This window comes from Rutilus rutilus, assembly GCF_951802725.1.
Source record: "Rutilus rutilus genome assembly, chromosome: 6".
Lineage (NCBI taxonomy): Eukaryota > Metazoa > Chordata > Actinopteri > Cypriniformes > Leuciscidae > Rutilus > Rutilus rutilus.
Genome location: NC_140214.1, coordinates 2,251,168 through 2,275,297, shown reverse-complemented (window position 1 = coordinate 2,275,297; position 24,130 = coordinate 2,251,168). Strand labels below are relative to the sequence as shown.

The 24,130-nt window shown below is 45.0% G+C and overlaps 1 protein-coding gene across 1 annotated transcript in view; it reads right to left on the bottom strand.

The window, feature by feature from the left end:
• Positions 1-24,130, bottom strand: part of LOC311291445 (uncharacterized protein) — a gene marked incomplete at its 3' end in the record, with an annotated part of 217,044 nt that overhangs the window by 47,945 nt on the left and 144,969 nt on the right. The window contains exons 13-14 of the mRNA XM_084410480.1: positions 13,488-14,192; positions 5,708-6,412 (exon numbers count right to left, since the gene is read on the bottom strand). Coding sequence (XP_084266606.1) covers positions 5,708-6,412; positions 13,488-14,192 — 1,410 coding nt within the window. The remainder of the gene's footprint in view (positions 1-5,707; positions 6,413-13,487; positions 14,193-24,130) is intronic.

The window sequence follows — 24,130 nt, the reverse complement described above, 5'->3', positions numbered from 1 at the left end:
GAAGGTTGTTATTGAAATGAGACTGAATTCTTATGAGATTGAAATGTAAGTGACGAATCAAATGTTACACCCATATTTTTAACAGTATGAGATGGAATTAATGTAGCCCCACCAATAGATAAATTCAGTTCAGACTTTTTAAACCCAAAAAAGGCAAGACCATAAAGAGAAATCATAATTATTCTAGGAATATAATCTTTTTAGGACACAAATGATACAATTTCATGTTTTTTATTTTATTTTAAACTTCACCTAATGGGCATGGAAAGCTGCTATTGCTGTCACATACACCTTAATAGTGGACTAGTGTTGTTACGATACTAGAATTTCTAACTTCGATACGTTACCTTGAAAAATATCGATATTCAATACCATTTTCGATACCACAGAGAAAAAAACTGCCACAATATTAACGTTTATTTATTTATTTATTTAAAGCTAAATATAACAAGTCTAGAACATGACAATGAGGTATATTTTACATGAACGAATATGTCCTGAGGTAGTGCACTTGTTCAAAAGCCTAAATGCTGGTTAATACATTAACGTTATTTGATGAACAGATTTAAAGCAAACATGCATGCATCACACGCGAAAACACGGATCGACATGAAGTCAAGTCAAGTCACCTTTATTTATATAGTGCTTTTAACAATACAGATTGTGTCAAAGCACTTAAAGCTGGGGTAGGTAAGAATGGTCTAAAAAACTTATTTTTCAAATTTGTTTAAACTTTATGTATATATCAATACATAATTAAAATGTAAGTATTCTGAAAAAGAAAGTATAAAAATCGAGTGTATGTAGACCTCTAACGACTGTTTTACAGACAGCTCATTATTTCCATTCAGTCCACCCTCTCCGACAGCTGAGCTGGAAGACGCATTATTTACCTGAGACGAGCGGAGAGGAAGGAGCGCAGTGCATGTAGCATCATGTCAGAATCACATGCAGTGTTGGGCAAGTTACTTCGAAACTGTAATGCGTTATTTATTACTTATTACTGTCATTTCAAAGTAATTCGTTACATTACAATATTACTGTATTTAAAATGTAAGGCATTACACTACTATTGCATTACTTTTAAGTTACTCTCACCCAAATAACTGCAAATATGGATTTGGCAATCTAAATGTAGCTTATGATGCTCAATTAGCTCATTACACATCCAGTAGAAGGTGATGTGGTATCCGACTGAGCTTGGACCCATAAGAAATTTTACTATGATGTAGTATAGTACATACCATGGTATACCATAGTAGTACCACGGTATTCCATAGTAGTACTATGGTAGTACCATGGTACCTTACATATAACCATGGTACTATATAGTACTTCAGATATTATCATGGTACCATGGTACATTGCATGGTACTGTAGATGTTACTATGGTACATAGTATGGTACCTCAGATTTACCGTGGTACCTACCATGGTACATACCATAGTACCTCAGATATAACTATGGTACATACTTTATAGTACTTCAGATATTATCATGGTACCATGATAATATCTGAAGTACTATACTGTACAGTATGTTACTATGGTACATAGTATGGTACCTCAGATTTACCATGGTACATGCCCTAGTACCTCAGATATAACCATGGTACATTCTGCCGTACATATTACCATGGTACATACTTCCTCATATAACCTTGGTACCTCAAATATTACCATGGTACTTTGCATGGACGCATGGTACAGAAATCTTTTTACTTTAAGCCCGGGGTAAACTTTAGGGTTAAACTTTAGCAAAAATAAAAATAACTAATGAATAATAACTAAGCCAAATATTTTTTATTTATTTTAATTATTATTGTGAGTGACTGCAGTAGTGTGGGCATAGGCCATTTGGTCTATGAACGAGTCATAGATCTCCAAAATCAGTTTTAAATGTATAATGTAATATTAATGAGATTTTTATTTAAGTAATGTTCTAATTCTAGATGTTTGTAAATGCTGCATGATTTTGACGTGGTTTAATCAATGGCCGTGCGCGTGAACTTTGAACATTCATGTCGCTTTCAAACCCATACTGTCTATTTTTCAAACACTGGAGCGGCCGCGGCGCAGAGTTGCCATGGAAACGGAGTGAAACATTTTGCGCGGACGTTTCTCCTCTGCTGATCTCGCGGTGATTTTGGCGAATTTGCATGAAGGAAAAACTACCACTTTATTCCAGGTTAACTGCTTGTAACGCGCGTTACTGACATTTGTACCGAGTAAAATATTACATTTCCCCCCCCTGTAATGCCTTACATTACCGCGTTACAGCAAAAAGCAATGCATTACAGTAATTAATTACTTTTGTAACGCGTTACTCCCAACACTGATCACATGTAATAAAAAAAAATCTAACTTTATCATTATGAATATAAACAAATAAGATGTATTTTAGTAGCCTACTCACTATCAAGCTATCATATCGATATTGGTAAAGTTTAAAATATATATTTTTTGATTCGCTAACGAGCTAGTTATAACTATAAGGCAAAGCTAAAAACAGGTTGCATTGATACACGTTTTTCCATTTCCATTAGTTGCACTGTGATGAAGATGAATTTCGTGTAAGATTCATAACATATAACGTTAGGCCTACTAGCTGTTAAACATGTATTTTGTTATGTAAAGTTCCCCCCACAGCGGAGCCTGCCGTGAACGCGCAGGCTAGTAAACATGCAGGGTCACCGATGACGACGGATAAGGTCGCTAGATATAAGGTTAGCAGGTTTCAATTGTTGCTTTGCACAGTGCGTGACATTTTATCTGTATGTTATGCGGCTAGAGTTTTAACACTGAGTCAATGGGCTCCGACGGGCTTGTTTATCGTCATCGGTCTTTTTCCGTTTACCTGTCTTTGTTGTATGAGCAGGTTCCACTCGAGAAATTGGCAGTTTTGGTTGTTTGTCCGCCATTAGCACAGCTGCTCGGCACACCGGCAATCTTGATTTTGAATGACGGTATGCGCTGTGCAAGAGAGGGGCGATCAGCGCGTACGCGAACTTGATTGACACTGCTAAGACACTCCTCCTGGCTCTGAAGGCATCTGATTGGTTCTTTACATTCGCACCGAATGGCAGTGATTGGTCAGAGTTTTTACTGTCCTGCAGCTGCTACAGAGGTCTGATTGTTTTCATTCCTTTTCTGAACACATAATGTATTGACTACTCTCAGGATGGAAGGACCATTTCACCCAGTATAAAAAAAAGTGTTTCTAAACAGGATTACCTACTATAGCTTTAACAGTATCAAATTGGAGGATAGAGTGTCAGTAATGTATAATAATAAGATTAAACATTCAATTTTCAGTTAAAGGCATTTCATTATTGAATTGACATTGTCTAGCTCAGTTTAGTTTAATTAGTATCTGTGTAATCAAATTGATGATAATCGCTAATGAAGGCAAATTGCAGAATTAAATAATTTTTTTTTAATAAAGTTAAATAAGCACAAGTTAATTTACATTTGACCACAGTTAAAATATTTACTTGTCTAAGATTCCTCAGTCAGATTATATTAACTTACGGTGAAAAAACGACAACACACACTCATATCAACAACAATACTAGGCCATCTTGGTTAATGTTTCAGAAATGTTAAAATGAGAAGAGTTACCAACCTCTCAAAATTATTTATATAGATCCGGGTGTCAGTCTTTCAGGTGCTTTGCTATATTAGGCCCCGATCAAACCTAACGCGTTTTTCAGGTTCGAAAACACGAGGCACACAGCACTTATCATCACACAGAACGAGGCAGTGCGCTGCGTTTTTTATGTTGCTAGGCAACCACTGAAACAGCTGTCCTGTCAGTCAAGTAAACGTCAAATCAGGCTTTTATTAACTTTATTTACTTTCTGTTAACATTGTGGTAGTTACGGTTCGTGAAGTCGTTACGCTCCTGGTAACCCGCGAGAGCACCACAAGTTTATCCTCCATCATCGCACTAATCACTTAAACGGAAGGCCCGCAAGGCACTGCAAGTGCGTAAACTGCGCGCAGAACGCTTGCTGTCATAGGAAACAAATTGAAAATAGGCGCCTCTCACTGCAAAAAACACGTCAGGTGTGATCAGCCCCATTCACTTCACTTTTGCTATTTAACCAGAGCGAATAAGACGAGTGCGCGTGTGGTGTTTGTCAACGCGCCTTTGGAGAGAAGTGAAAGTGACAGCTCGGCTAGTATCTGTGTATCGATACTTCAGGAAATTAGTATTGGTACCGTTTAGATATTTCAGTATCGATATTTATCGAAATATCTATATTTTTGACGACACTATAGTGGACGAGGTAAGACCAGCAGAGAAGCGATCATGGAGGAACTCCAGCACTGAAGCCACCAGGCACTGGGTCCTAACCACGCTCTCTACACCAAACGGTGAAAACATTCCACTTTAGGCCGTACAGTCTCCTTGTGGATGGAGCTCTAGAGTTGAGTATGGTCTTGATCACTCGGGCTGACACGCCAGCCTCTAGATACTAAGCCCCCTCAGGGGCCAGACCCACAGTTTCCACAGCTCTGGGAAAGCAGGTCCTTCCCAAAGGGAATTTCCAACGGAGGACCTGCCAGGAGTTATATGATGTCCGAGAACCATACTGGGGCCGGCCAGAACGGGGCTACCAAGAGTAGACTGACCCTGTCCTGGTGGACCCTCTCTTGAACTCCCGGGAGCAGATCGATCAGGAGAAATGCATATAGGCTCGTCTGGGGCATGGGCAGAACCACAGCGGACAGTGGGTCGTCTGATGAGATGCGAATAGATCCACTTCCGCTGGGCCAAATCTCACCAATATCGACTACACCATCGGAGTGGAGTCTCCATTCCCCGGGCCTCAGCTCCTGCCTCAACCGGACGTCTGCTCCAAAATTCTTGTCCCCAGGGACATATTTTGCACGGACGGACAACAGTTTCCCCTGGGACCACAGGAGGATCTGGCCAGTCTGCAAAGCGGGAGCAACCTCAGACCCCCCTGATGATTTATATAGGAGACCACTGAAATGTTGTCAGACTGAATCAGGACGTGGTGGCCACTGAGGTCCGGGAGAAAGCTCCTCAGAGCCCTGAATCATCTCCAGGCAATTTATGTGCCAAGAGAGATGATGGTCCCTTCATAGACCTCTCGAGAAGCGGCCCTCCATGACCACGCCCCATCCTCTGAGGGATGTATACGTTTTCCGGCAACAAGACGCTCACAACACCAGACCCTGGGTCAGAAACCAAGGCTTCTTCAATATCGTCAGGGAACGAAGGCATCTGATCGTACAGATCATACCCTGAAAGGAAGGTGGTTCTCTGGGCAGGTGTTAACATGCTCTTATTTTGTGATGAGTCTCAACCCCAAGTACTTTATATGGCCAATAACCGAACCGGCATCTCCTGAGACTGGGCCAGAATCAGACAGTCGTTGATATAGTTCAATACATGGATGCCCTGGAGCCTCAGCAGGGCCAGAGCTGCAACCATGCATTTAGTAAACCTGATATTGGAAAGCTTCGCCCCCAAAAGCGAACCTCAGGAACTTCCTTTGAGGAGGAAGGATGGATACGTGGGGCCGTCACTGTGAGCTGCTTTGAACCCATCTATTGGGAATGCCTCTACTAATAATGACAAGACGTTTCTTGCTATTATTGCTGTGACTGTTACATTTTCATGATTTACGTAATATACTCAGTGTGTATCTGCACTATAAAGTACAAGGACTCACTCATCTGTGATCTGATGTTTTCTCTCCTTTTTTGCATCCTCTTCATTCGTTCTTCTGCTCTCTCTTCCTCTGCTCTTCTTCCCTCTTTCATCTCCTGTAAAATCTTTCTATCTATTTCAAAATGGCAGCCGTTGTTTTGTGCCACTGTCTCCTCAATCTTCTCCAGCAGCTCCTTGATCTGAGTGTCGTCACTCCTGTTGTGATTGTTGAGAACATGAAACCTGTTCCCACATTTGTCCAAAAGCTTCTGGAGATCCGGCCCTTCACTCTCAATGTGCTGCTCTATAGATGTGTGTAACAGAGAGTCTCCACCAGTGAACAGCACTATAGTGTGACTCCAGACTCTCTCACTGAGAAGATCCAGATGCTCCTGCAATGCTTCTCTCTCAGTCTCTTTAAATGTGTCGTCCACACGTATGATCAGTAGTACAGCGTGTGGTCCTGGAGGACACAGAGACACACTGAGCAAAATCTCCTGTTTCAGTAACTCAGGACTGAACTCTACAGAGTAATTACTCCACCATCCTGGAGCTTCAATGACAGTGATGTGTCTGTCTGCTACTTCTCCATGTCTCTTCACACACTGAGCAGATCTCTTCAAGTCAAACTCCTCTCTGCCCAGGATGGTGTTTCCAGCTGAACTCTTACCAGCTCTTCTATATCCCATCAACACAATCCTGAGCTCTGAGAGATGTTGGGCGTCACCTGCAACAAATACAGAACAAACACACTTCTTAAGGTGGGTGACATCTTAAATCTTCTTAAATAATCTCTCTTTGTTAAAAAGGGGCTCCTGAAATAAGGTTCACCTTATCTGTGTGGGTGTCAAACTACACATTATTGATTAAAAATGACATAAGTGTATCTCACATTAATTAAACTTTTAAATCAGAGTTGAACAAAGGTTATGGATGGAGAATAATTACGAAGAAAAGAAAATGTCTTCATTTCAATGATCTGCAGACAAAACGTCTCGGTTACGTATGTAACCCTCGTTCCCTGAGTAGGGAACGGAAACGTTACGTCGGATGACGACGAATGGGGTTTCGCTTAGAAAGCCTCTCACCTTCGAGTATACAAAACGAGCCAATGGCAATGAAATGCCATGGGTCTGCGGAATTTGCATAGCGTAAGTCCGCCCCACGTTGTGGGTATATAAGGAAGTACGCTGGCAACATGCAGATATGTTTCTTCGCTGAGGAGCCGAGACTGAACTCCGGCGTTCCAGCGGTACAGCGGAAGTGGCAGGGAGACGTAACGTCTCCGTTCCCTACTCAGGGAACGAGGGTTACATACGTAACCGAGACGTTCCCTTTCGTGGTCACTCCGAGTTATGAATGGGGTCGAATGGGGTCGAATGGGGTCCCCAGTCTAATCACGCCACCTCGGCTGTCTTCCAGTGCCCTGCGTAAGTCTGAGCCCCCTGTCGTGAGACTAGCACGGACGAAGGAGTGCTACTTAGCACAGGAATACCAAGGTACACTGGGAAGCATATTTCAGCGGAAATATGCAATTATGCCCAACCCGAAGGGGGGGACTTAGAACACACATATGACCCGGAGGGGCTGCATATGGAGTATCACTGGGGTGTCCAGCCGCAGGTGGAATGTTTCAACCCCAGGGGTGGCAAGGTGGCTTGCCAAAGGAAAGACACATGCTCAGAGAGGCTTACAGTGGAAATACACATGTGGGGGTCGCCCAGAAGGGGAACCATGCACATGGAGGCACCTAGCCAAGCGCGAAAGCTGCCGGTGGCATAACTCTGGCGTTGACGTCAACAGTGCTGGAGGAACTCAGGGCCTGCGGGGAGGCTCACCTGAGGAAATATCGCACGTATCCCGTCCGTGGAGAAGAATGGCGAGCAAGCGAAGACACCTGAGCAGAATCTAGTACCGGCTAGTTGAAGCGAGTACATGAGAAGAAACTGGCTCCACTCGGAGATTATAGAATCTCGCGAATGTGTTAGGTGTCGCCCAGCCTGCAGCTCTACAGATGTCTGTTAGCGAGGCGCCATGCGCTAGAGCCCAAGAGGATGCCACACTCCGAGTGGAGTGGGCCATCACACCAAGGGGGCATGGTCGACCTTGCTGCTGGTATGCCAAAGCAATGGCGTCCACTATTCAGTGGGACAACCTTTGCTTGGAGAGAGCCTTTCCCTTCAGCTTCCCACCATAACAGACAAAGAGCTGGTCTGAGGTCCTGAAACACCGCGTTCTGTCTACGTAAGCACGGAGGGCGCGTACTGGACAGAGCAGTGCCAAGGCTGGGTCTGCCTCCTCCAAGGGCAGCGCTTGCAGGTTCACTACCTGGTCTCGAAAGGGTGTGGTAGGAACCTTGGGCACATATCCAGGCCGGAGTCTCAGGATCACGTGAGAGTTAGCCGGCCCGAATTCCAGGCACGCTTCGTCAACCGAAAATCCCTGCAGGTCCCCTACCCTCTTGATGGAGGCCAATGCAACCAGGAGCGCTGTCTTCATTGACAGGAACTTAAGCTCCACTGATTGCAGAGGCTCAAAGGGAGCACTCTGCAGGGCAGTTAAAACCACTGAGAGGTCCCAAGAGGGTACGAGGGGAGGACGAGGAGGATTCAGTCTCCTTGCTCCCCTCAGAAACCTGATGATCAGGTCGTGCTATCCCAGAGACCTACCATCAACTGCGTCGTGATGTACGGCAATGGCAGCAACATACACTTTCAGGGTGGAAGGAGACAGCCTTCGCTCCGACCCTTCTTGCAGGAAGGAAAGCACGACACTGATCGGGCATTTCGTAGGTTCTTGATGTTTAGAAGAACACCAGTTGACGAAGAGGTTCCACTTCAACGCGTAGGCATGTCTCGTGGACGATACTCTAGCGAAAGTGATGGTAGCCAAGGTTCCAAAGATCGGGACGAGGGTGCCAAAGGGTGCCCCGTCCCTGAGAAAGCAGGTCCTTCCTCAGGGGAATCGGCCAGGGAGGTGCTGTCGCGAGGAGTACTAGTTCTGAGAACCAGGTCCGGTTGTGCCAATACGGGGCAACCAAAATGACCTGCTCCTCGTCCTCCCTGATCTTGCGCAAAGTCTGCGCAAGGAGGCTCACTGGGGGAAACGCATACTTGCGTAGGCCCCGCGGCCAGCTGTGCGCCAGTGCATCCGTGCCGAGCGTGCCCTCGGTCAGGGAATAATACAGGTCGCAGTGGGACGAGTCGTGGGAGGCAAACAGGTCTACCTGTGCGTCCCCGAACTGATCCCAAATCAGCTGGACCGACTGGGGATGGAGTCTCCATTCTCCAGCGAGAGGCCGAAGCCAAGACAGCTCGTCGGCCGCCTGGTTCAGGTCTCCCGGGATATAAATGGCTCGAAGCGACCTCAGATGCTTCTGACTCCCTATGAGGAGGTGGCGAGCGAGTTGCGACATACAGCGGGAGCGCAGACCACCTTGATGGTTGATGTACGCTACTGTGGCGGTATTGTCTGATCGGACTAGTACGTGCTGACCCTTGAGCAACGAACGGAAGCGGTGCAGGGCGAGACGTACAGCCAGCAACTCGAGGCAATTGACATGCCAAAGGCGCTGGGGTCCTGTCCAGGAGCCCGCGGCAGCATGTCCATTGCACATGGGGCCCCAGCCCGTTGTGGAGGCATCTGTTGATACAACAACATGCCGAGAAACTCGTTGTAAGGGCACTCCGGCCCGTAGAAAACTGAGGTTCGACCACGGGGTGAAGGTCTGACGGCAGGCTGGAGTCACTGGGACTTGGAGCGTGCCGTGTTGCCATGCTCACCTCAGGACTCGATCGCGAAGCCAAAGCTGAAGTGGTCTCATATGAAGCAATCCGAGCGGCGTTACAGCGGCTGCGGATGCCATATGCCCCAGGAGCCTCTGAAATAGTTTCAGTGGAACCGCACTCTTGTCCTCGAATTGGCGAAGACAAGTCAGCAGTGACTGCGCGCGCTCGCTCGTAAGCTGCGCGCAAATGGCGACTGAGTCGATCTCCATACCGAGAAAAGAGATCCTCTGCACGGGGCAGAGTTTGCTCTTCTCCCAGTTAACCCGAAGGTCCAGACGAGCTAGTTGCCGGAGCACTAGGTCCCTGTGTTTGCAAACCTGGTTTCGAGAGTGAGCTAGGATTAGCCAGTCGTTGAGATAATTCAGGATGCGAACCCCAACACCTGGAGGGGAACAAGGGCTGCCTCGACGACTTTCGTGAAGACGCGAGGAGACAGGGCTAGCCCGAATGGGAGAACTGCATACTGGTATGCCCACCCCTCAAAAGCAAACCGTAGGAATGGTCTGTGCCGAGGAAAAATGGAGACATGGACGTAGCGATCGACCTTCGCTGCAAACCAATCCTGGGGCCGCACGCACTGGAGGATGCGTTTGGCCGTGAGCATCTTGAACGGCAGCCTGTGAAGGGAGCGGTTCAAGACGCACAGGTCGAGGATTGGCCGTAACCCACCGGATTTCTTCGGTACAATGAAGTAGGGGCTGTAGAAGCCGGACTTCATTTCGGCTGGAGGGACAGTCTCGATCGCACCCTTCGCCAGTAGGGTGGCGACCTCCGCTCTCATGACAGGGGCATTGCCACTGACCATAGTGAAGCGGACTCCCCTGAAGCGGGGAGGAGACCGCGCGAACTGAATCGCATAGCCGAGCCTGATGGTTCTCGCGACCCAGCGGGACAGTCTGGAAAGCTCTAGCCAGACCTCCAGAAACTGCGCCAGCAGGGTCATTCGAACCACAGACGTACCGTCGGTGGTGCAGCGAGGCGGAATGACCGGCCCAGGCGAGGGTGGCATAGCGGCCCTGTGCGGGGGCACGGTCATTAACCGCATCCTGCCAGAGGAGGCCAGGGGAGGACCAGCGTCCCAAGGGGGCGTGCTCTGGCAGGGGTCTGGCGACAGAGGGGGATGAGAGGAGCGTGGCCCGTGGGCGGCGCGTGCTGTCATCCACAGCCTCTTGGGGCTCAGAGAAAGAGCATCAGTTCTTTTTGAACGAGATCCTCCCCCAGCCCTCCACCGGGGGAAGGAGTGGTCCTGCTACCAGCTCCTGAAAGAACTGAGCCCTAACTCCAAGCTGCCCATCTCAGGAGTGCTGCTTAGCCAGGTGTTAGCCGGCTAAGGGGCAGAGACAGGCGGTGCCAGCCTCCAGCGACCTCCTCATGCTCGGGCCGGTGAAGGCTCGAGGGAGGAGCCGCATGGAGGCGGCGTCGGCGGGAAGCAGACTAAGGAGACCACACGGACGGATGACCGTCAGTGCAGAAGCCTCAGTCCGCTTCTGGAGTGATCGAAGACTGTTGGGCGCAGTCCTCAACCACACCGCCGACCAAACTGCCCGTCTCAAGGGTGCTGCTTAGGCTGGCGTGGCAGTCTAAGGGGCGGAGACGGGCAGCGCTGCCCTCCTGCGACCTACTCCTGCTCAGGGCCGGTGAAGGCCCGAGGGGAGGAGCCGCATGGAGGTGGCCTTGGAGGGAAGTAGACTAAGGAGACCACACGGATGGATGACCATCAGTGCAGACGGACCTGAGTCTGCTTCTGGTAGCCGAAGTCACCCCGCCGAAGTCAGAGCCCAGCCTGGGACATGGGGGAGCTGAGAAAATGAATTCTCAGACCCCCTCACATCAACCTGGCAAAGCCCATGTCTGGACCACTCTAGTGAACACCACCTGACCCAGGATCACGCAGGTACCGATGTCGCCCGAGAGCGAGGTCAGTAGTGTGCACGGCGGAACGACCAGGCCGGGCATGGGAGGCATAGCGTCCCAGCAAGGGGGCGTGGTCGAGTTTCCGCGTTCTCTCAGTGAACGCCTGGCCAGGGAAGGACTAGCGTTCCACTGCGGCCGGTTACGACAGAACTCCCGAGTCAGCACTGCCTCGAAGGTGAAGGCGACACACAGGACTGAATGCCTGTGTCACAATAGTGACAGAGAACATACAGACCAAGATCGCCTCACGATCAAGGGCAGCGAAGGCGGAGGACGCCCGCAGGCCGCGAAAAGTCACGTGGACTCCCGCGGGCCGGAAGCGTCCTGATGCACATCCGGGAAAGCCTACAGCGCTCGGGGGGAGGGCGCCGCCACTCCAACCGATGCTTTCAGCTGCCCGGGAAAGCATGGCCATCAGCTCTGGATCTGACTCGACTAACGCTGACACTCCTGAGAGAGGCAACGTAGTCGAATCCTCATTTCCAGAGAATCAAGCCCGCCTTGTGATGCTGTGAGTGACATGACACCATCTGCTGGAGCCCCGAATGAAACACTGGGTCCCCGAGAGGAACCAGGCACACACGGAAGCCCCACGGTTTGCGATGTGGAGGGGGGCGTGGTTTTTTTATTCTTTTTTTATTGTACCACACTGTAACCCTCAGATCACCCTGGCCACCAGCCAAAGTATCCCGTAGGAAGAGATAGATTGGGGTGTGGCAGTAAATACACGGGCGAACCGTCTTGAAAAAGACGTGCCGTGTGCAGCTCTTTTAGAGAGAGGAAAAAGCTCAGCAGAGTGCTGAAGCGCCCAGGGAGAAACACACACACTGTCGGCAGATCACTGCACAGATCAGCAGCAGGCAATGCGATCTCGCTGGAACGCGCCATCACTCCAACACACTGAAGAGCCGCTTGTCTCGTAGAGTGAAGATGATACAGAATGGCTTACAGGAGTGAAGAGAACTCTTGGCTCCGAAGCGAAAACATATCTGCATGTTGCCAGCGTACTTCCTTATATACCCACGACGTGGGGCAGACTTACGCTATGCAAATTCCGCAGACCCATGGCATTTCATTGCCATTGGCTCATTTTGTATACTCGAAGGTGAGAGGCTTTCTAAGCGAAACCCCATTCGTTGTCATCCGACGTAACTCGGAGTGACCACGAAAGGGAACAACAGATCACAGAACACACTGATTAAGCGAAACTAAATTCCAAATAGCTTCAGAATAATGTTTTCAGAAAGTATATTCTTTAAAATTAGGGTGAATTGTCTCTTTTAAACCACTGAATAAATCTCTCTCTTGTGTGTGTTCTCACCGGGGAAAGCATTATCAATACACTGGTGGCTATTAGCACCAGCAAGTACATGACTGTATTACATTTACATTCATTTACTAAATGGAAAAAAAGCCAAAAAAGACCATTTGTGACTGCTTATATTTATAAAAGAATTTATGAAAAAACAAAACAAGAAACAGATCGAAAATGTAATCTGTATTGACCAATATGAAAGCAGTAAAAGTGTTTCGCAAAAACTGAACATGTCGACATTTTTTCACTCATAAAAATAGCTTCTAATCTTACAAATGTCCATTTTACATGACATATTTTTGCCTTAGTTGGAGCTCCAAATAAAATATAGATCCACCAGCAGTCTAGTAGTTTTTACTTGTAATGTACTTTCAAAGTGTGTTTGACGGGACTCACTTCCTGGTGCTTCAGAACAGCGACAAACATGAGGCGTGTCTATAGGTGTAAAGCTGATATTTAAGATTATATTCAAGACGAGATGTTTGCTGTTTTCTTTTCTTTTTCTTTTGTATTGTTTTCTATGGATTAGGTAAAGGGATTTCCGTTATCAAAAGCACACCCTATGAAGAACAGGATTGTTTAAGAAATGAAAGTGCTTATTTCCTTCAGTAACAGATTTTAGGGGCCGTCACTGTGAGCTGCTTTGAACCCATCTATTGGGAATGCCTCTACAAATAGCGGTTAATGACAAGAAGTTTCTTGCTATTATTGCTGTGAGTGTTACATTTTCATGATTTACGTAATATACTCAGTGTGTATCTGCACTATAAAGTATATGGACTCACTCATCTGTGATCTGATGTTTTCTCTCCTTTTTTGCATCCTCTTCATTCGTTCTTCTGCTCTCTCTTCCTCTGCTCTTCTTCTCTCTTTCATCTCCTGTAAAATCTTCCTGTCTATTTCAAAATGGCAGCCGTTGTTTTGTGCCACTGTCTCCTCAATCTTCTCCAGCAGCTCCTTGATCTGAGTGTCGTCACTCCTGTTGTGATTGTTGAGAACATGAAACCTGTTCCCACATTTGTCCAGCAGCCACTGGAGATCCGGCCCTTCACTCTCGATGTGCCGCTCTATAGATGTGTCTAACAGAGAGTCTTCATGAGTGAACAGCACTATAGTGTGACTCCAGACTCTCTCACTGAGAAGATCCAGATGCTCCTGCAATGCTTCTCTCTCAGTCTCTTTAAATGTGTCGTCCACGTGTATGATCAGTAGTACAGCGTGTGGTCCTGGAGGACACAGAGACACACTGAGCAAAATCTCCTGTTTCAGTAACTCAGGACTCTCCTCTACAAAGTGATTCCTCCACCATCCTGGAGCTTCAATGACAGTGATGTGTCTGTCTGCTACTTCTCCATGTCTCTTCACACACAGAGCAGATTTCTTCAAGTCAAACTCCTCTCTGCCCAGGATGGTGTTTCCAGCTGAACTCTTACCAGCTCCTCTATATCCCATCAACACAATCCTGAGCTCTGACAGATGCTGGGCGTCACCTGCAACAAATACAGAACAAACACACTCAGGGTATCATGTTTTGTGTGCTTTCTGAACAGTTAACAAGAAAGCTGCACTAAGAATATGCTATTCATAATAATACAAATGCCTCATGAATGGAGTAACATTAATAATCATCCATGGACCATGGTTAACTAAATTATGAAGAAATGAGAATTTTTTAATTTTCTCAATCAGGAGAAAACAAAAACACAGAAATTACATCAAACTCAGGGCTAAATTGCCATTTGTTGCAAAAATAACGTTTTCAGTAATTCTATATCCTTTAAATATATGCAACATGTAAAAAGGCAAACTAAATTGATGAATAAATCTCTCTTGCGGGCGGACACTCCTGGCACAAGCATAATTGCACAGCCATGCACTTTAAAATACATGACTGTGGGGGCGCTGTTGAGCGAAACATGGAGTAAGACGTGTTTTTCAGAGCTCCTGCAGAATCTGTAAAGATTTAATCCTACAACAGCATTTTACTGCCGAAAGTCGCTGCAAAAATATTAAACAACATCAGTCTCATATTATAGTTACGGATGGCAGCGAATCTCCGCAAATAAATACTCTGGCTCTTCTAGCACAAGGCCTGAAGCCTCGGGACAAAGTGCCTCCAGTCGATCTGCTATAGACTTGATTATGGGCTTTGAGGTAATAAAAGCAGACATTCTCTCCTCTCTGTAGTCAGATATATCATCTAAAGCAAGAGTTCAAGAACGCACTGGCTGAAGATTTCGACACAATAAAAACTACAGGCAATGAGGTCCGAAATCGCGAGCAGTGCTGCCACCACGCGCTCTGAAATCGAGCAAATGAAAGAGAACATTAAAAAAGTCGAGGGAGGGCTCTCCACCTGGTCAGATGAGATGGTTACTCTTCAGGCCACAGTAACCAAACTTACTAGCCAAGTCGACGACTTGAAAGAAAAGTGTGAAGATATGGAAGGGCGAATGCGGAGAGGGAACATTCGCATCACGGAAGTTCCCGAGCAACCTGGTTCGAGTTCACCTGCAGCGGTATCCAAACTTCTGGGAGAGATGCTGGAAATGGACAGAGATGTGAAGATTGACCGTTCGCATCACAGTCTCGTCCCAAGGAAACCGGGAGACAAACCACGCACCATCATTGCAAATTTACACTATGATGGAGATTGCATGGAGAGCTTATGAAAAGCCAGAGAACGCGCTCCGCTCAACCACAACGGGAATCAAATCACTATCTTTCCTGACAGCCAGCGTTGCTTAGGCAAGAGCGGCCTTCGGTGATGTCAGGAGAGCTCTCTGGGGACGACAAGGCGTGCCCCTAAAATACCTAGACTCATCTATGTTTTTGAGTTCTAACAACACTTTCTATAGTTCTATGTTTGCAGATCTCATTGTTTCCCTGAGATCTGCCACTGTTAAAAAAAGTGATGGAAAAATGCCTCCACTTATATATTATCCAACATGTTGTTTTTAAAAGGAATAACGCCTATGTGTTGTATGGCCCCAGTTCTTTTTTTTTTTCTGTTTTTTTTTTCCCCTTTCTTTTCTATGGTTGGTACACCGCACTACAGGTTTGCCTTTATTTTCTGCCCTTATTTTATTTATATATATATACGGTATACGGTTAATAACGGTATCTATAATAACGGTATCTATAAAGGTTACAAGCTATAATGTTAGGGGCATTCATAGCCCTATGAAGAGAAAAATGCGTCAGCTAAAACAAACTAACTGTCAAATAGCTTTCTTGCAAGAAACTCATCTCTCTGATGCAGAACATGAGAAATTAAAGAGATCATGGGCAGATAAAGTGTACTTTTCCTCTTATCCATCAGGGAGAAAGAAAGGAGTGTCTATCTTAATACATAGGCAGGTAAATTTCACCTTAGAAAAAACTCATAAGGACACAGAGGGAAGATTCATTTTAGTAAATGGCTCCATAGATGGCATTAATGTTTCACTTATGAACGTGTATGCACCAAACGAGGACAGGCCTGCTTTTATTAAAAAAAGTTTTCAATGTAATTACACAGTATAGCACTGGAATATTATTAATGGGAGGAGATTTCAATTGTATTATGTCACAACATTTGGATAGACAACCCAGCTCTACTACCTCATTCTCCCAAATGAGTAAGATTTTAAAATACCAGTCTTCTGAATTTGGACTTGTAGATGTGTGGAGAAGTAAATTTCCAAATTGTAGAGATTTTACATTTTACTCTTATAGACATGCATCTTATTCTAGGATAGATTATTTTTCACCCCCAAAGAAGAGCTATATAGAATAGTAGATATGAAGATATTACCAATGACAATTTCGGACCATTCGTCCATAAAACTAATATGGAGCATAGGACATAGACCAGAGGTGCCCAATCCTGCTCCTGCCGCTCGACTGTCCTGCACAGTTCATCTCCAACCCTAATCAAACACACCTGAAGCAACCAATTAAGGTCTTCAGGATCACTTGAAAATTAAAGGCAGGTGTGTTTGATTAGGGTTGGAGATGAACTGTGCAGGACAGTCGAGTGGCAGGAGCAGGATTGGGCACCCCTGACATAGACAAACTTCCAAACAATGGAGATTAAATGCCTCGCTCCTTAATGATAAAGAATTTATTTCCTTTGTCACAAAAGACCTTAAATTATATCTAAGTTTAAATGACTCTACAGCGGTATCACCACTCATAGTATGTGTAACGGGTACTTCGACTCACTAGCCAATATTAATATATCATTAATATTAGCTATACTAAATTAAATAAATAACTATTGAAATAAACAGTTTAGACTAGTTAGGTCACAAAAGTCTAAATTCGGCTACAGGAGCTGGTAGTCAGTAATAACACAGGAACATGAATTTAAAGTTAGTACAGGTACCATGTATTGAAAAGTGATTAAACAAAATATTTACAAACAAAAATAATGAAAATAGGAAAAGAACCCAAAATAGTTACAGACTACAGTTGTACCAGTAATAGTTAAGTGCACTTTGTGGTTATTGTTCAAACTAGATGTACCGCATGGCGGTACAAAATATGACCGCCGCTCAGGCCTGCACTGGCTTTCCACAAAAATAAATGACGTGGAGCAATTTGGCTGTATTGCGTGTTTATGTATATACCTAAAAAAAGTAGTAGTATGTGCATGTCTGTCTGTGTGTGTGTGTGTGTGTGTGTGTGTGTATGTATGTGTGTGTGTTTGTGTATGTGTGTGTCTGTGTGTGTGTGTGTGTCTGTGCGTCAGAGGTGGGAGTAAGTCACTAAATGCAAGTCTCAAGTCAAGTCCAAGTCTTAACATTGCAAGTCAAAGTCAAGTCAAGTCATTCTGTTGTAAGGGTCAAGTCAAAGTCAAGTCAAGTCATTCTGTTGTAAGGGTCAAGTCAAAGTCAAGTCAAGTCATTCTGTTGTAAGGGTCAAGTCAAAGTCAAGTCAAGTCATTCTGTTGTAAGGGTCAAGTCAAAGTCAAGTCAAGTCATTCTGTTGTAAGGGTCAAGTCAAAGTCAAGTCAAGTCATTCTGTTGTAAGGGTCAAGTCAAGTCAAGTCAAGTCATACTCTTTGTCAAGTCAAGTCAAGTCAAGTCAAGTCGCAACTTAGTCATCAAGTCATACCAAGTCACACACAGGCTCGTTTTACACATTTTTTTTTAACTCTGGGACTTTTATTACTTATTTAGACACAGAGGGCTGATGGGTTACAAAAATAAATAAACTAACTTGTGTGTAATAAATAAAATATCATTAAGAAGCACTTTAAATGCTCTAAAATAAAAATAAATTAAATGAACACAAGTAAACAAGAATTAATAAAACTTTTCCCATCTTGTGCTAGCCATACATATAGTTATTTTGCTGTGATGTCAAATTTCCAGATACTTACATAATTGTGATGAATTTAATCCTTTTTAAGTTATTATTTTGCAGTGTAAGATTCCAGTTAACACCTTTAAATATTACATAAATGTATTATGCATTTTTATTAAACTTAATGTGTATAAATCAGCAGCAAAAAGTAATTCTTGAAAAAATCTGCACAGTAATTTTATAAAATCTAAACATGTTAATAAAAACAAATTACTATTAGTACTCTTATAAAATTCAATCAGGCAGTCATACATTTCACAATTTTATATTTATATATTAATGTCAAGAATTCAGAAGTGTATTTATATAGCCTACACTACACAGAAATAATATACAATTAAATTATGCTTATTTTAAATGTATTGAGCAGGCTAGGTATAAAAAAATATAAGCTTTTAATAATCTTTCAGTGCGCAAAACTATGATAATGAAACGCTTCAAAACAGAACGCACAAAGCACGTATGCAGAATGATGTGCTCAAAGCAACATGGAGTCACAGTGTTCAGCGCTGCGCTGCACAAGTGCGCATTTAAAAGTTCACGGCACAAAGCGAAGAAATGTCGAGCGCACAAATCCTAGTGTATATCTGTCCAACAGTTTATTGATCATTTGTTTCACAGTTTTAAATTCCAGTTATTGTGCGTTTGATGCCGATTCATAGTCCTTGTGATGTGCGTGATCTAACAAGCACACGGTAGTGAGTCGTTTAAAAACAGCAACAAACTCCAACAAAATAAAGTCATTTTATGCAAATCCACAGCCTTTTATCTACAGATCATGCATTATAATGTGAATATATCATATTGGAGAATGGAGAGAGTTTTACCGTGCATCCAACCGGAAGAGGCGCGCGCGCTGTTTGAATACTGAATGGAGAATGATTGACAGCCACAGAGGAGGGAAAACGAGTTAAAAAAAAAAAAAAAATTCACAATAATTGAAATAAATTATTTTCCACAAGTCATTTCAAGTAAATAGGCACAAGTCCGAGTCAAGTCTAAAGTCACAAGGAGCAAGGAGCAAGTCTAAAGTCAAGTCGAGTCTTTTCAGAGATCTAGTCAAGTAAGTCTCAAGTCCAGAAAATTGCGACTTGAGTCTGACTCGAGTCAAGTCATATGACTCGAGTCTCCCACCTCTGCTGTGCGTGTATGTATGCGTGCGTACATGTGTGTGCGCGTGTGTGTGTGTGTCTGTGCATGTGGATTTGTATGTGTGTGTATGAGTGTGTGTCTGTGCGTGTGGATGTCAGTGTGTGTGCATGCTTGCGTTTGTTTGTATTCCTGCATGTGTGTGTGTGACAGTATCATCCTAAACCAGCAACCCTTCGCTCAACACCACCATCTACAGGCCGATGAGTGTACAGTCACTAAATGTGCACATAAATGAATTTATTTTATACCCCCCCATGGATGAAATTCTACGAAACTTAGCATACCCCCAGAGGATGTCAAGTTAATCATACACATGAAATATGGTGCAGTTCTGAACATCTCAACTGAAGATAGGGGCGATTAAAGCAGAATAATATTGCATTTTCATTTTTTATGGGAGGGGCGCAAATCACAAATGAGTGATTATGGGCTAGGTTGATGTGGGCCCTTAAGAGAAACATACCATAAAAATTTCTTCATCCTCGGTGCCACGGTTCAGGTAGTTATTTAGGAAAAACTGCATTTTTTGGGTTTGGGGGGGCCCAGCGCGGGGGGGGAGTGGCCCCCGGGGACCAAACGAAATTTTTCCGTAAAAGTCTAGTGGGGCTACATGCCCACCAAATGTCATGTTCCCCGGTGTTTCGGTGTCCCTGGTATCGTTGACGAAAAATTCGCGGGGGGGCCCAGCGCGGGGGGGGGGAGTGGCCTCCGGGGACCAAACAAAATTTTTCCGTAAAAGTCTAGTGGGGCTACATGCCCACCAAATTTCATGTTCCCCGGTGTTTCGGTGTCCCTGGTATCGTTGACGAAAAATTTGCGGGGGGGGGAAGTGGCCCCCGGGGACCAAACGAAATTTTTCCGTAAAAGTCTAGTGGGGCTACATGCCCACCAAATGTCATGTTCCCCGGTGTTTCGGTGTCCCTGGTATCGTTGACGAAAAATTCACGGGGGGCCCAGCGCGGGGGGGGGAGAGGCCCCCGGGGACCAAACGAAATTTTTCCGTAAAATCTATAGTGGGGCTACATGCCCACCAAATTTCATGTTCCCCGGTGTTTCGGTGTCCCTGGTATCGTTGACGAAAAATTCACGGGGGCCCCAGCGCGTGGGGGGAAGTGGCCCCCGGGGACCAAACGAAATTTTTCCGTAAAAGTCTAGTAGACCAACATACCATAAAAAATTCTTCATCCTCGGTGCCACGGTTCAGGTAGTTATTTAGGAAAAACTGCATTTTTTGGGTTTGGGGGGGCCCAGCGCGGGGGGGGAGTGGCCCCCGGGGACCAAACAAAATTTTTCCGTAAAAGACTAGTGGGGCTACATGCCCACCAAATTTCATGTTCCCCGGTGTTTCGGTGTCCCTGGTATCGTTGACGAAAAATTCACGGGGGCCCCAGCGCGGGGGGGGAAGTGGCCCCCGGGGACCAAACGAAATTTTTCCGTAAAAGTCTAGTAGACCAACATACCATAAAAAATTCTTCATCCTCGGTGCCACGATTCAGGTAGTTATTTAGGAAAAACTGCATTTTTGGGGTTTGGGGGGGGGCCCAGCGCAGGGGGGGAAGGGCCCCCGGGGACCAAACGAAATTTTTCCGTAAAAGTCTAGTGGGGCTACATGCCCACCAAATTTCATGTTCCCCGGTGTTTCGGTGTCCCTGGTATCGTTGACGAAAAAATTCAGTAGATGACGAAAAAAAAAAAAAAAAAAACCTTTGACAATCCCTATATGACCGCTTTCGCTAGCGGCGGTCATAATAAGATATGACAATAGAAATTACAACAAATGCCACACACAATAAACAAAAAGAAAAAAAACTGTCCCAGCGATGTTTGGTTTCTTCAAGACCAACGCGACAACCCACAAGAGGTTTATTAGAGTTTGTGTTGATAAGTCCATAGGTTATTGTTCGTTAAAGGTCCCATGACATGCTACTTTTTGTAGGCTTTAATATAGGCCTTACTGGTCCCTAGTACTGTATCTGAAATCTCTTTCCAAAAATTCAGCCTCTGTGCAGAATTATAGCCACTACAAGCCAGTCCCAGAATGAGCTTCCTTCAGACAGGCCGTTTCGGTGTCTGTAGCTTTAAATGATAATGAGGAGGAGAAAGGCGGCTCAAGGTGGAGGGTGGGTGTGGCCTTGACCATCTTGCGCAACGGTACCATGCATGTTTACGTTGGATAACTGTTATAGCAATGGCACGAAGACACGCAGTCTTTCAAGCATTTCAGTTTGACCCAGAATCTGATCCGGATGGAGAAGCAACGGATGAAGAAGTTGCAACTCAGCGGCTCCAGCAGGACGTTTCCGAATGGTTAGTTTAAAATATTATGTCTGGATACGGTACTTTATTCAGATGGTTTACAGTTATTATCATGTAGCTAACCTAACTTACTGTTGCCTTTTCATGAGAGATCTGTAACGTCTGTATTTATCTTATTACAATTACATCAAGATCTGCGATCTTGAAATGCGGATATCGCGCGCGCCATATAACCAACAGGAAAACGGTTATCCAAATAACAAAGAAATGTACAACACTCGCGTTACAGTGTGTGTATTCACACACATAAACTGCATAGCTGCATAGCTAATGTTACAGCCACATTCTATGTGTAACAATCTAGGTAACCATAAACAGTAAAGCAACACACTTATATCATTAGTTGACTTACTTGTGTAGCTGAGCCAAAGAGAGTGATCCAGACTTTAGTTTCAGACGTCCAGCAAGCCCAGCTCTAGTGATGTAGTACTCGAGTCCGGTCTCGGACTCGAGTCCGGTCTCGAGACCGATTTCTGCTTTCTCGGACTCGACTCGGACTTGTTCTTACAAAGACTCGGTCTTGACTCGGACTCGACCCTTCAAAGACTCGGTCTTGACTCGGACTCGGCATAGGCGGTCTCGTCCCATCACTAGTCCACTAGAATACATACCACTAGAAAATTTTAATAGACTGTTCGCAAAGACCCGCCCCCCTTAGTTACTGTCGCTATGTCCGACAAGCTACACCGTTCTCACGCCACACCATGTTCTCGCGCAGTGAAAAATACATCACGGAGCAGAGAGGAGACTGACAACACGCTGACAGACAGGACAGACCAGGTTACTTTTCGGTTACTTTTGATATTAAACATATTAAACAAAGTCTCGCCTTTCAAACTTGGTCATTTTTTAAAAGAAATTTAAACAATAAATACCATTTTGTGGCTCTTAAATGTGTAGTGACAGATCGCTGTAGAGCATCAGTTAAAGCTGCTCGTGAACCGATCATCTCTTCCTTCTAGTTAATTTATAGCCTCAAATAAACATGAACAAACATAAGAAGCAATGTTGTTTTAACCACGGAAAGGCGTCAGTACACTCCGTGTTTCAAGTTCAAATCCTCCCATGTTAACCAACGGACTCGGTCTCGACTCGGACTCGACCCTTCAAAGACTCGGTCTTGACTCGGACTCGACTGAATTTGAAAACCAACGGACTCGGTCTCGACTCGGACTCGACCCTTCAAAGACTCGGTCTTGACTCGGACTCGGCATAGGCGGTCTCGTCCCCATCACTACCCAGCTCTGTATTGACCCTTCGGTGTTCATTTGTACATCCAATTATTGAGCAATTGTTATGCTTCGCTCGCTCAAAGGCCATGATATCTCTCGTGGACAAACTAAAATCGCGCGCGCGTTCCTACTTCCTAGCGCATTTTCTCATGGGCGAGAAATATTCTCTGGGCGGGCAAAGCAGAGACAGGGGAGGTAACATTTTCTCCTTATGACGTCATAAAGAGGAGATTCAAGATCAGCGCGTATGAGCCTCCATTTTCTCAAAGGCAGAGAAAGATAGCAAAAGCTCGATTTACACCGACTGAAATTTCTAGAAACTTGGGGACCATATACAGGCTAGGGGAACTCATATTAATGTTAAAAAACCTCAGAAAGTGAAAATTTCATGTCATGGGACCTTTAAGGGAAAAGATGTGCATGTGGGACTGAAGCGCTAGTCTGTGGAGAAGTGTGTGGGTAACAGGCAGCGGACAACCTTCCTACCAGACCAGTAGGGTGGCTGTTCAGTGGATGCTGCACAGATGGTAGGCTCCCAGCCGTAGTAGTTCAGCTCGCCATCATTCATCCCCAAACAGAGAAAAAAAACCTGGCCTGTAGTGCAACAACAGGACCAGTAAATAATAAAGCTAAGTTGGAACTAAAGTTACATTAAACTTTAGCTGATCCCACACTCAAATATCATTTCCTTGTGTACCCAATTCTAAATCATTACAGAATAATCAAATGTATAAACTACAATTAATAAACATTAAATACTTGACAACACAGCCAAAAGTGCAATATTAAAGTTGCATTGCCTGTACAGTTCAAATAAATAATCCAACAGTACTATAATCTGATTTCATTAGTGCATGTGTAAACACACTTGGTGCAAACAAATCTATTTGTAAACCAGAAATAGCAGACTTTACAACAGTATAAATCAAAACCCTTTTTGTTAAAACAGCCAAATGCCAATGCTAAGACTAATACTAGTGTTCAACGCCGCTAGCTTAGCATGTCAGCCTCCAGCCTATAACGTAGTTCATTCATTCAATTTACTCACCAGTTCCTCTATGTAAACATAACTCGATGGCGGCGACGGATTCCCTGCAGCCAGTAAGTTGTTCTAAAAAGTTACAATGACATGCTTAACTTAAAAGCATAAATCGAGCACAAGAGAGAATAGTCTGTAAAACACAAACCTGTCCACAGCTGTTGATCGGCTTCCCCACACCTCTGAATGAGGAAGACGCCACAGCCTAGTTAAACACTCGCGCTCCAATGCGCGATTGGCTAAGCACGATCACGTGACTAGAATTACGTGAGGTCGCAAGGCACGCACGCACGGGTAATTTAAAGGGACAGGGACGGCAGAGCCAATATACAAACAT